General features: G+C 48.3%; 1 protein-coding gene across 1 annotated transcript in view; it reads left to right on the top strand.

The window, feature by feature from the left end:
- Positions 1–11,826, top strand: part of MPP1 (MAGUK p55 scaffold protein 1) — a 173,320-nt gene extending 161,494 nt beyond the window's left edge. The window contains exons 11-12 of the mRNA XM_069648977.1: positions 5,248–5,322; positions 9,588–11,826. Of these exons, the coding sequence (XP_069505078.1) occupies positions 5,248–5,322; positions 9,588–9,764 (252 nt within the window). The 3' untranslated portion in view covers positions 9,765–11,826. The remainder of the gene's footprint in view (positions 1–5,247; positions 5,323–9,587) is intronic.
- Positions 11,827–12,913: the final 1,087 nt, after the last annotated feature.

The raw sequence follows: 12,913 nt of genomic DNA, 5'->3' as shown, positions 1-12,913 counted from the left end.
AAAGGTACATTATTTTTTTTTCTTTAAAAATAAGACACCTTTATCATCCGTCTAGGGAGCTACACGGGTGCTACGGTGAAGGGGGAGTGGGGAAGGGAAGTGCCCGACACCATTGAAAATGCTCAGAACGCGGGCTTTCCTTAGTGAACACAGCCCGCGTTCCGAGCGTTCTCATTGGTTGGCGGCGCCTCCCAGGTTGCTAATGAGCTTGGATTACTTTACCCACTATCTGCCATTGTCAGACATCCTCCTGTTCTTAGAAATGCCAGGAATATAGCCACCTGGCAACCCCCTTTTCGTCTACTTTCAAAGCCCAGAGAGATCAGATCTCCTAGCGGGCATCTGGGCATCGCGGGAGATGATCCCTCGTTCCTCCGCTGTCCATCAGCCTGGGAGGGCGGACGTGCGATAGAGCAAATATTAAGAGAAGGCCTCCCATTTCTAATCTGCAAAGGCACACTGATAACTTGAATGGCCTACTCTGTACGTCTGGCACGCTGTCTCTGTACTTGGTCTCCTTTTCTTCTGGCTGCTTTACCAACATATCCTCTTGCTAGCCATAACTGAAGGACTTTTCAGGGACCCAAATAATGTTTATGCCCTACGAGGGTCCCTCGCTACTTCATGGCACACCATGTACCCACTTTTCTCTGCTTAAGTACTCTCACATAGCTGGCTATGGAGGCTTACTGGTTGATGGAATACTTTGCCTAATTAAAAGGGGGGTGTTCCCTGCTTTTCTTGACCAACCATCTGGCTAAAATACATTTTGCTGAATATTTTACCTCTTTTCTTTACTACACAATAGTTAAATGGTGGGTTTGGGTTAGGTATATAGAAAGGGGATGAAATGGTAGGAGAGCGGTTGCAGGGGGTCTCCCTGCACTTTTTGCAGTTACAAAAACAGGCAAAATGGTGACAATAAATTTAGCAGATCTAATTTGGCCAAGAAAGGTCAAAGAAATGTCATATATCCAAAGGGGTGTGTACAGACATGATAGCATCATCTTTCTAAAATCCAGGGCAGAGTGAGAGTGAGAGAAAAAGAGCTAGAGGGATGGAAGAGGGAAGGACCGCGAGGGAAAACTCAAAAAGCGAGGGATAGAATGACAGTGAGAGAAGGAAAAGAGAGAGCTAGAGGGTAGAGGGATGGAAGAGGGAAGGATTGCGAGGGAAAAATCAAAAAGCGAGGGAGAGAATGACAGTGAGAGAAGGGAAAAAGAGAGCTAGAGGGATGGAAGAGTGAAGGACAGCGAGGGAAAACTCAAAAAGCGAGGGAGAGAATGACAGTGAGAGAAGGGAAAAAGAGAGCTAGAGGGATGGAAGAGTGAAGGACAGCGAGAGAAAACTCAAAAAGCGAGGGAGAGAATGACAGTGAGCGAAGGGAAAGAGAGAGCTAGAGGGATGGAAGAGGGAAGGACCGCGAGGGAGAACTCAAAAAGCGAGGGAGAGAATGACAGTGAGAGAAGGGAAAGAGAGAGCTAGAGGGATGGAAGAGGGAAGGACCGCGAGGGAGAACAAGATGAAAAGAGCTGGATAAAAAGTGATAGCAAGCAAGAGAGACAAAAGGAGAGAAAGAGCTAAGGGGAAAGACAGAGATGGAGACAGAGACAGGACGTGGGGGAGAGAAAGACAGCGATGGAGAGGAAAAAGAGCTAGAGGGGTGGAAGAGACAAGGAAAATGAGAACGCAAAAAAGGAGGGGGAGAATGACAGTGATAGAAAGAATGCCAGAGAGATAAGGGAAAGAGAGAGCTTGAGGGAAGGACACAGAGGGGAGAAACAAGGTGATAGAAAGCGAGACAGATGGAGATAGAGAGAGGGAGACATAGGGAGGGAGAGAGCTAGAGGGCTGTAAGAGGGAAGGAACGCGAGGGAAAACTCAAAAAGCGAGGGAGAGAATGACAGTGAGAGAAGGGAAAGAGAGAGCTTGAGGGATGGAAGAGGGAAGGACCGCGAGAGAAAACTCAAAAAGCGAGGGAGAGAATGACAGTGAGAGAAGGGAAAGAGGGAGCTTGAGGGATGGAAGAGGGAAGGACCGCGAGGGAGAACAAGATGAAAAGAGCTGGATAAAAAGTGATAACAAGCAAGAGAGACAAAAGGAGAGAAAGAGCTAAGGGGAAGGACAGAGATGGAGACAGAGACGGAACGTGGGGGAGAGAAAGACAGCGATGGAGAGGGAAAAGAGAAAAAGATCTAGAGGGGTGGAAGAGACAAGGAAAATGAGAACGCAAAAAGGGAGGGAGAGAATGACAGTGATAGAAAGAATGCCAGAGAGATAAGGGAAATAGAGAGCTTGAGGGAAGGACACAGAGGGGAGAAACAAGGTGATAGAAAGCGAAACAGATGGAGACAGAGAGAGGGAGACATAGGGAGGGAGAGAGCTAGAGGGATCTAAGAGGTAAGGACAGAGAGGGAGAATGCAAAAAGAGATAGAGAGAATGATAGTAATAGAAACACTGCCAGAGAGAGAAGGGAAAGAGAGAGCTAGAGGGATGGAGGAGGGAAGGACAGAGACTAGAGAAACATGGTGATAGAAAGCGAGACAGATGGAGATGGAGAGAGGGAGGCATAGGGAGGGAGAGAGCTAGAAGGATGGAAGACCAATCTCCAGCGCAGACTTGGTTGTTTCTGTGACTTTCCCCCAGAACTCCTGGTCAGATGGGTGGTGGTTCCTCTGGTGTTGGTACATTCCCAACACTCTTGGCTGGGGATTAGATTCCTACTGTAGATCCGGGTGAGCGCCCAGTGCACCCTGTTAAGCGGCTGAATCTGGCAAGCTTTATTCACCAGTCAAGTGAAGTGAGGCAGATCTTGCTGCAGAGATCCGACAATATTAAAGTGTCTGCACCATCGCCATCCAGCATCCTCCTGATATAGTACAACATAGATGTTACCATTGACATCCTCCCCGTGCTTGGTCTGGAGCCGGCCTGACAAACATCCTCCCCATGGTTGGTCTGGAGCCGGCCTGAAAAACATCCTCCCTGTACTTGGTCTGGAGCCGGCCTGACAAACATCCTCCCCATGCTTGGTCTGGAGCCGGCCTGACAAACATCCTCCCCATGCTTGGTCTGGAGCCAGCCTGACAAACATCCTCTCCATGCTTGGTCTGGAGCCAGCCTGACAAACATCCTCCCCATGGTTGGTCTGGAGCCAGCCTGACAAACATCCTCCCCATGCTTGGCCTGGAGCCAGGCTGACAAACATCCTCCCCAAGCTTGGTCTGGAGCCAGGCTGACAAACATCCTCCCCAAGCTTGGTCTGGAGCCGGCCTGACAAACATCCTCCCCATGCTTGGTCTGGAGCTGGCCTGACAAACATCCTCCCCATGCTTGGTCTGGAGCCGGCCTGACAAACATCCTCTCCATGCTTGGTCTGGAGCCAGCCTGACAAACATCCTCCCCATGCTTGGTCTGGAGCCAGCCTGACAAACATCCTCCCCATGGTTGGTCTGGAGCCAGCCTGACAAACATCCTCCCCATGCTTGGCCTGGAGCCAGGCTGACAAACATCCTCCCCAAGCTTGGTCTGGAGCCGGCCTGACAAACATCCTCCCCATGCTTGGTCTGGAGCTGGCCTGACAAACATCCTCCCCATGCTTGGTCTGGAGCCGGCCTGACAAACATCCTCTCCATGCTTGGTCTGGAGCCAGCCTGACAAACATCCTCCCCATGCTTGGTCTGGAGCCAGCCTGACAAACATCCTCCCCGTTCTTGGTCTGGAGCCGGCCTGACAAACATCCTCCCCATGCTTGGCCTGGAGCCAGGCTGACAAACATCCTCCCCGTGCTTGGTCTGGAGCCAGACTGACAAACATCCTCCCCATGCTTGGCCTGGAGCCGGCCTGACAAACATCCTCCCCATGCTTGGTCTGGAGCCAGCCTGAGAAACATCCTCCCCAAGCTTGGCCTGGAGCCGGCCTGACAAACATCCTCCACATGCTTGGTCTGGAGCCGGCCTGACAAACATCCTCCCCGTGCTTGGTCTGGAGCCGGCCTGACAAACATCCTCCCCATGCTTGGTCTGGAGCCGGCCTGACAAACATCCTCCCCATGCTTGGTCTGGAGATGGCCTGACAAACATCCTCCCCATGCTTGGTCTGGAGCCAGCCTGAGAAACATCCTCCCCAAGCTTGGTCTGGAGCCGGCCTGACAAACATCCTCCCCATGCTTGGTCTGGAGCCAGCCTGAGAAACATCCTCCCCAAGCTTGGTCTGGAGCCGGCCTGACAAACATCCTCCCCATGCTTGGCCTGGAGCCGGCCTGACAAACATCCTCCCCATGCTTGGTCTGGAGACGGCCTGACAAACATCCTCCCCATGCTTGGTCTGGAGACGGCCTGACAAACATCCTCCCCATGCTTGGTCCGGAGACGGCCTGACAAACATCCCCCCCCCCATGCTTGGTCTGGAGCCAGCCTGACAAACATCCTCCCCAAGCTTGGTCTGGAGCCGGCCTGACAAACATCCCCCCCCCATGCTTGGCCTGGAGCCAGGCTGACAAACATCCTCCCCATGCTTGGCCTGGAGCCAGGCTGACAAACATCCTCCCCATGCTTGGTCTGGAGACGGCCTGACAAACATCCTCCCCATGCTTGGTCTGGAGACGGCCTGACAAACATCCTCCCCCCCCATGCTTGACAAACATCCTCCCCAAGCTTGGTCTGGAGCCGGCCTGACAAACATCCTCCCCATGCTTGGCCTGGAGCCAGGCTGACAAACATCCTCCCCATGCTTGGCCTGGAGCCAGGCTGACAAACATCCTCCCCATGCTTGGCCTGGAGCCAACCTAACAAACATCCTCCCCGTGCTTGGTCTGGAATTGCCCTGACAAACATCCTCCCCGTGCTTGATCTGGAATTGCCCTGACAAACATACAGAATATCATTGGGTTCAATAGAACCTTATATTTTTCTGCTGACAAAAAATGGTGAGAATGACTACCCGTGAAAGCAGCATGGCGACAGCCTGAAGAAGCGATGTGTTTGTAATTCGGAACAGATTCTTAGTGACCTTAGGGATCAAATATATACGCAGTGTGGAGAGTATTTAGGTTTGGAGATCAGAGCTAGTATCTGGAATGTTGTTAGCATCTGGCACTTGCTAAATTCTCCTGGAAGATTGCTGAGATTACAGCAAGTAGCTAGACTACCCTGACCAGCTGTGGATCTGGACTTTTGAGAACATGTTTTCTGCTGTTTGAGTGCAGTGAACACTTGAGGGGTTAACCGTATTTTCTTTTCCCGTAGACGCTAAAGATTGTTCGAACAGCAGAGCTTTCCCCCTTCATTGTGTTTATCGCGCCAACGGACAAGGCTGATAAGGTAAGCTGCTGCTACAGGACCTTCAACTGTTGGAGGCTTTAGTTGGACAGAGGGAGGGGATCAGGGTAACATGCATGAGGGGAGGAAGGGCCTGCATAGTTGATTATTGTGGGATCAGACCGGTGCAAATTTAAATCCGATCATATCAATGATTATAAGAGCTGTGTTGCTCACTCAAATTCTGATTACAAATTGTGGTAGATCCTGGATTGTGCTGCTAATGTTCTGCCTGTATGCTTGTCAAAGGTTGTGTGCAATCCAAACTGCCTTTGTTCTCCTGCAACATGTTGTGTCTAGTAAACTAGCAATGCCCTAAATACACAACCAGAAAGCAGATCCTGCAGGGCAGGTGATAGCACCTGGGCCCAAGCAGTGAATTAACATTTTGAATCGCACTGACACTGCTTAGCGGATACCAGTGTCATGCTATCGGAAGCTTACCAAAGATGCCTTACATAGGCGTTTCTAACCCGTCACCCCAGACACACGTCCCTGGCCTACGTTATGATTATCCCTTCTGTTCTGTGACTCTTCAGAAATGGTGGTTAGTCAACTGGATTAGAACCCTCAGAGTCATTCCACTTGTGTTGGCTTAACCGTCAAGCTACTCTGCAGCCCTTGGTGCCCTGCTCCATGGATTGACAATGTCTCCCTGAGGCCCAGCGAACCGAGACATCCGAGCGACTTCTCTTGACAATTGAGGAGTCAGAGTAAGATCCAGCAGCTTCCTGTCACTAGTGCAAAGGAATCAGAACCACATGAAGATCAATACTCAGGGTACCTCCCACTTGGCAGCATTGGCTTCACTTTACTTAATTTACTTACTCCGCCCTCTGCCTATGCTCTGTGCTAACTGTGAAGTTCTTTTGCCTCTTTACTTACTCCGCCCTCTGCCTATGCTCTGTGCTAACTGTGGAGGTCTTTTGCCTCTTTACTTACTCCGCCCTCTGCCTATGCTCTGTGCTAACTGTGGAGGTCTTTTGCCTCTTTACTTACTCCGCCCTCTGCCTATGCTCTGTGCTAACTGTGGAGGTCTTTTGCCTCTTTACTTACTACTTACTCCGCCCTCTGCCTATGCTCTGTGCTAACTGTGGAGTTCTTTTGCCTCTTTACTTACTACTTACTCCGCCCTCTTCCGCCCTCTGCCTATGCTCTGTGCTAACTGTGGAGTTCTTTTGCCTCTTTACTTACTCCGCCCTCTGCCTATGCTCTGTGCTAACTGTGGAGGTCTTTTGCCTCTTTACTTACTCCGCCCTCTGCCTATGCTCTGTGCTAACTGTGGAGGTCTTTTGCCTCTTTACTTACTCCGCCCTCTGCCTATGCTCTGTGCTAACTGTGGAGGTCTTTTGCCTCTTTACTTACTCCGCCCTCTGCCTATGCTCTGTGCTAACTGTGGAGTTCTTTTGCCTCTTTACTTACTCCGCCCTCTGCCTATGCTCTGTGCTAACTGTGGAGGTCTTTTGCCTCTTTACTTACTCCGCCCTCTGCCTATGCTCTGTGCTAACTGTGGAGGTCCTTTGCCTCTTTACTTACTCCGCCCTCTGCCTATGCTCTGTGCTAACTGTGGAGGTCTTTTGCCTCTTTACTTACTCCGCCCTCTGCCTATGCTCTGTGCTAACTGTGAAGTTCTTTTGCCTCTTTACTTACTCCGCCCTCTGCCTATGCTCTGCTAACTGTGGAGTTCTTTTGCCTCTTTACTTACTCCGCCCTCTGCCTATGCTCTGTGCTAACTGTGGAGGTCTTTTGCCTCTTTACTTACTCCGCCCTCTGCCTATGCTCTGTGCTAACTGTGGAGGTCTTTTGCCTCTTTACTTACTCCGCCCTCTGCCTATGCTCTGTGCTAACTGTGAAGTTCTTTTGCCTCTTTACTTACTCCGCCCTCTGCCTATGCTCTGTGCTAACTGTGGAGGTCTTTTGCCTCTTTACTTACTCCACACTCTGCCTATGCTCTGTGCTAACTGTGGAGGTCTTTTGCCTCTTTACTTACTCCGCCCTCTGCCTATGCTCTGTGCTAACTGTGGAGGTCTTTTGCCTCTTTACTTACTCCGCCCTCTGCCTATGTTCTGTGCTAACTGTGGAGGTCTTTTGCCTCTTTACTTACTCCACACTCTGCCTATGCTCTGTGCTAACTGTGGAGGTCTTTTGCCTCGCACACTGACAGGAAAGGCTACCTATTGGAGCTATTAGGCTCAGAGACTTTAGTGCCATCTTTCTTTGTGGCTATGAAGTTTACAAAACTTATATCCATTGTGAAACACCGGTCCGATAGCAGCACAGCGAGTATAGCGCTCACTTTGACACCTTTGCAGAGCCTGCTGACGCAGGTTCGAATCCCAGCAGGGCCAAACTCAGCTTTTCATCCTTCTGAGCTCGATAAATGAGCAACACACACCATGGGTAATAATAAGCAGCGCTCAGATACCTGAGGGTTCGTAGCGCTATATAATTGCTAAATTATAAAATTATAATTATACCTATCGAAGAAGATAGCCACTTGTTTCATAGTGTTAATATCGAATCGCATACATGATTCTGCCCTCTTGAGCATGTCTTCCTATAACCACCCAAACCCCAGCATCTACTTAAATACTGTTACAGGTAAGTAATGTTTTCTTCATCCCCATTTTGCCACTCGCCTATATCAAAATGTGTCAATGCTGCCTCAAGAGGGGGGTTGCTCTTAAACTCTCCATTGATTTCTCTTTTAGAAACCTGCAATTCATATGGCAAAGAGGCAGGGCCCGATTGATCTGTAGAAAAGGGGACATGATAGCACCCCCAAGGAGGAGGCTATCCCTTTTGGATATCAGACCCGCACATTTGAAATAATGGCATAGATCGCATCACTCAGTCTACGTCTTCACTAAATGCAGTGTCTTCCTGAGGCTATTTTCTCTTGATATAAGAGTATGGGAGTGCCTGTCCACGCATAGGCTCTGGGAGGCTGCCCTGGGGCAGATGGGGCAAGGAGTTTATTGTAGAGTAAATGGTAACCTAGGACATTGTATCTAGGCTACAACACGGGCTCCTTGTCATCTTTGGATACTGTGGTGGCCTTGGGGAGACAGCGTCCTGTGCTCAAGGGTCTTCTGGATCTGAGCCATGAACCGGTTCCTCATATTTGAGAAAGGGATATATTCCTTGATGGGGTCTACCTCTACATTTCATAAAATGTGAGGCCTATGGCTTGTCCAGTTAGGTATAGAGAAGGTGATTGAGCCCTTAATGGGGATCAGCTGAGTGGGAGAGTCCTAATAATCCCCTGACGCCTGATAAACCTTCTTCCCAAGACTTCTCATAGTTGTAGTCACACTTTCTCAGGATTGGTGGCTTATGCATTGTTTTCCATCCTCTTTTCGTCCTTTCTTCCCCCTTGTGGCCTTTTCCTTCTTTCCCTCATGTTTCCCCTTCCCCGTGCCCTGCTAGCTTTGACTGTCACCTGTGCCTTCAACCAATCTCTTGTATCACCCGCTTTCCTTTCTTCACGCTCCCTTTTTCTGTCCTGTCTTCTCTCCTATTTCCTCCTTCTATCTCTTCTGTTCCCCTTCAGCACTTCAACGTGTCCTGGTGGCTGCATACACGCTTTGCAAGCATCTCATATTACATTCTTTGTACTTCTTCTATTTTCCATATTCTCTTCTATTTACCCTATCTTGCAGCCTCCTTCAATTTGTCCTTTTCCACTTCAGCGCTCAAAAGTGGCCTAAGAGCGCAAAACCAACACAACTAATCCCCTTCGCATTATCTGTAACTGCTGCGTCCTAATACCCCTGGGTCAGGTGCGCATTATTAATGAATAAACTAAACTAAACATAACATTATAAATAGGGGACCCACGCATTATGTTTAAAAGGGGATTTGCGCATTATGTTTACAAGGGGATTTGCACATTATGTTTACAAGGGGATTTGCGCATTATGTTTACAAGGGGATTTGCGCATTATGTTTACAAGGGGATTTGCGCATTATGTTTACAAGGGGATTTGCGCATTATGTTTACAAGGGGATGCAGTTGACAGAGAAAAATGTGAAACATTTTTGAGAGTTCTATGATCTGCCAGTAGGTGATAGAAGGTGGTAGAAGAGTCTAGCATATGTGTCTTTAAAAGAAACCCAAATTGAAGAACCACTGTTACAGGTCACTTATTTTTACTCTTTAATGTGTGCAGTGTGAGGACGCTCATCGACGTCTCCTGTTTCTACATACACCGCACTTGCAGTAACAGATCGCTCTGTAAAATCCCTTGTCTTTCACCCCTTTGCAGATGGATTCCTTGAAGCAGCTGTTGAAGGACTCTGATGCCATTCGCGGACGCTACGCCCAGTACTTCGACCTTGCTCTGGTGAACAATGATGTGGAGGAGAGTGTGGTGGCCCTGCAGGAGGCACTGAAGAATGCCTGCTCCACCCGCCAGTGGGTGCCAGTCTCATGGGTCTATTAAAAAGCCATGTCCACCCACTAGCCCCCCCTCTCCCCAGCAATCATTGTGGGTGATGTGGACCCTTCATGATGCAGCATGCTCTATGGGGGATTGCCAGCACAGCAGACCATGGGATAAAAGGTCCCTTTAACTGCATCATCTCCATCTTTTTCCTGTTATTGTCCAAATACTTACGGCAGGGCCCTGGTCCAGTGTACTAATCTAATGTCATCCTGATATAAAACCTTGTTCTCAATGTCTTACACCCCCCATGCTGTTGTCTTGATATAGGGCCCTGGAACTCATCTAACTCCAAACTCCATGTCATACTCGTTGCATAAATGCTGTACCCATCTTGGGATGTAATCCAACCACAGACACCATGTCATGATCAATCGTTAAGTGTTGGACCCACAATGGGGCTCTCATCTAATGCCACACTCCACATCTGGTCAATCTGTAAATGGTATGACCCCCTGTGGCCCCAGGGCGATCACTAACTCCAGAATCCATGTCATGGTCAATCTATAATTGTTAGACTTATGTCTATGTTCCTTATGCTCTCTTCTAATTCTGAACTATATGTGGTGATCAATGTATACCTTTAAGGAGCACTATGGTGCTCTCATTTAATTCCAAACACTATGTGACAGTCCAACAACATATGAGCCCAGCATCTGCGGCATATACAAGCTACAGAAAGACTATTACTGTGTAAGTAACATCTGTACTACATATCCCACAATGAGGGTGACAGCAGCTGTTGCTCCCCCCACTCTGGGTTGGATCCCCACCCCAAGAGTCTCATGTTTCTCCAATTCATGCACCATGAATCAACTGTACCATAAGCAATTCTGCCCAGGTACTCAGCGTTTGAAAACCAATCACTAGGGCAAAGACGCATCCTAACCAATTGCTCTGGCACCCTCATCCCTCCTTATAGGACACACAGTAGCGAGAATGATAGGGCCTTTTGCATTTGATGCACTACACAAGTGGCATATGCGTGTGGCCCAATGCCGCTTCCCCCCAGAGAGCAACGGACATGTCCCGTTGGGTCATCCTTTCAGCGCTCTGTCATTGAACCTATCCTTGTAGTGAGGGTCACTTATCAATCATCCTGATATCCAATCATTGGGATGGAATCCTCCCAGGAACCGATAAGCAGACAGTCGTAGCATGTGAACGGCCTACAGTGGCACCTAGTTGGGTTGCGAACCTCCATGTCAGACTGGTATTTCACATTGCTTGGACATGGGGCCATCCAGGTGCATATTGGGTGTCGGACCACCATTCCAGCGTGCACCAACCAATCTTATCTCTATAAACATCCTTCAAGAAAAGGCATGCAGTCTTCCTTAAAAATCTATATTTATCCTGCCCTGTGATGGGCTGTGCAATCCGCCTGCACACACATAGCATTCACTCACACATGAGGAGAGATCATGGGTGGTTCTGCAGGATCACTCAACTGTTTCACTCCCACAGATCATATCTGGGCTGGGCAGGTGGGTGGTAGTGCTGACCTACTGGCAGGCTCTGACTCAAAGCAATGCTTGTGTTGATTGGGCTTCATATCAGGTGTGCAAACAAGGGAGCAGATGGTCAGACTGGCAGTGAAGGCTGCAGTCTGCGAGTACCTGGGGCAGGACTAATAGTGACTGCCCAGCATGAAAGAGTCTCAAGTTTACATTATGCATAGAAACTTTTCCAGCAGAAGCTGGAGGAGACCCTGACGTCAGCTCCACCCATCCTGCATGCCCAGCTAGGAGGGGTGATGGAGGGTCTCATCTGCTGACTTTACTTCCTTTGTCCCCGGGAACTGCGCCAAGCCTCTGCGCATGTGAGCTACGGTTACTGCACTGGCTGTTTAGAGCTCCGCTATGCCAGACCGGCACCGCTTTTCCCAGCTTCCCCCTCCGGGGGAGTGTTCATTGAATGTTTAAAAACTCTGCTGTGTTCATTTGACATTATGTGCAATTGTTGAGGATGCCAAAAAAATACCACGTGCAATGTTATATTCTCTATAGTAAACTGCAGGGAAAATGGTAGCAATAAAAGTATTACATTTGTTTTGCCTTTATATGTTCACGTGGCCTGATTTCTGCACTTGGGGGATCAGCGCCTCCTGCTGGTGGTGTATATGGAGCAGCCAAAGAGTGACAAAGCTGGTCTGGATCATGTCACGGATTGTGCAGCAGCGCGCCTTCCAGAAGCGCTTCCACTGGTTTGAATGCAGGATTCATGCATAAATGTTTGATTGTGCTCAAGATGAAAGGAGTCAAAGCAGGTAGGATAGCTTCCTCCCAAATGATGATAGTGGCTCAGGTATGGGGGGGGGGAATTCAAACACCCCCCCATTGTATACACTCAGTTTATTTCAAGCTGTTAAACTCATTGTATACGCATTCTTTAACAACAGTATTCTACTCAGATTTACAAACTTTTAAAAAATCCCTTCTGATATTTATTTTTATTGTTTTTATAATTTATAGATTTTACCACTTTAGAAAAAACCAAAAGCATGAAAGTGGGTACATACAACTCGCCACTTAAGCTTGCATGGGTTGGTATCAATTTAAACTTGAATACTCAAATACAACCCATCTAAAATATTTCATATATTAGCGCAATTATCTCTTAAACTTACTCTGGTGTCAAACGCTAACAAAATCTAAGACAAGAAAACATGAGAGAAAGAAAAAATGCACCTCTCTTCCTATCAGAAGCTTCTCCTTCAGTTACAAAGGTCTAAAGAAAAAGAGTAGTACTACATACCGTAATAGATCTCGCCTAAGATTTTTGTGTCTAAAATAATTGGCTCCTGTCAACTACATTTGTACATTTTGAATCCAATGTTCTGCCGCTGTTTTTGCCCTCGGCTTCCATACTTTTAATATCTGTTTTTTGGCCTATGATCAGAGCCGTACAGACAAACCACCAAAGACCTGGAGAAGCAAAACCTGGATGGATCTTGTTAAAACCAAACCTACTATCATGCCAGTCCCATCCAGGACCTCCTGAAAACTCTAGTGCAGCTTCGGAATCAATGCACTCTAACAAGGTTTCCTGGGACCAAGGAGTACACCAAGAAGATATATTGAGTTCAAGCCCTTTATTGTGGGAAATACTTACAAGGGCCAACTTAAAAAATGAGAACTTTTGAAGCA

The sequence above is a fragment of the Ambystoma mexicanum genome, chromosome 2q, assembly GCF_040938575.1.
Source record: "Ambystoma mexicanum isolate Mex_15411 chromosome 2q, UKY_AmexF1_1, whole genome shotgun sequence".
Classification (NCBI taxonomy): domain Eukaryota; kingdom Metazoa; phylum Chordata; class Amphibia; order Caudata; family Ambystomatidae; genus Ambystoma; species Ambystoma mexicanum.
This window is presented reverse-complemented; position numbering and strand designations above follow the sequence as displayed.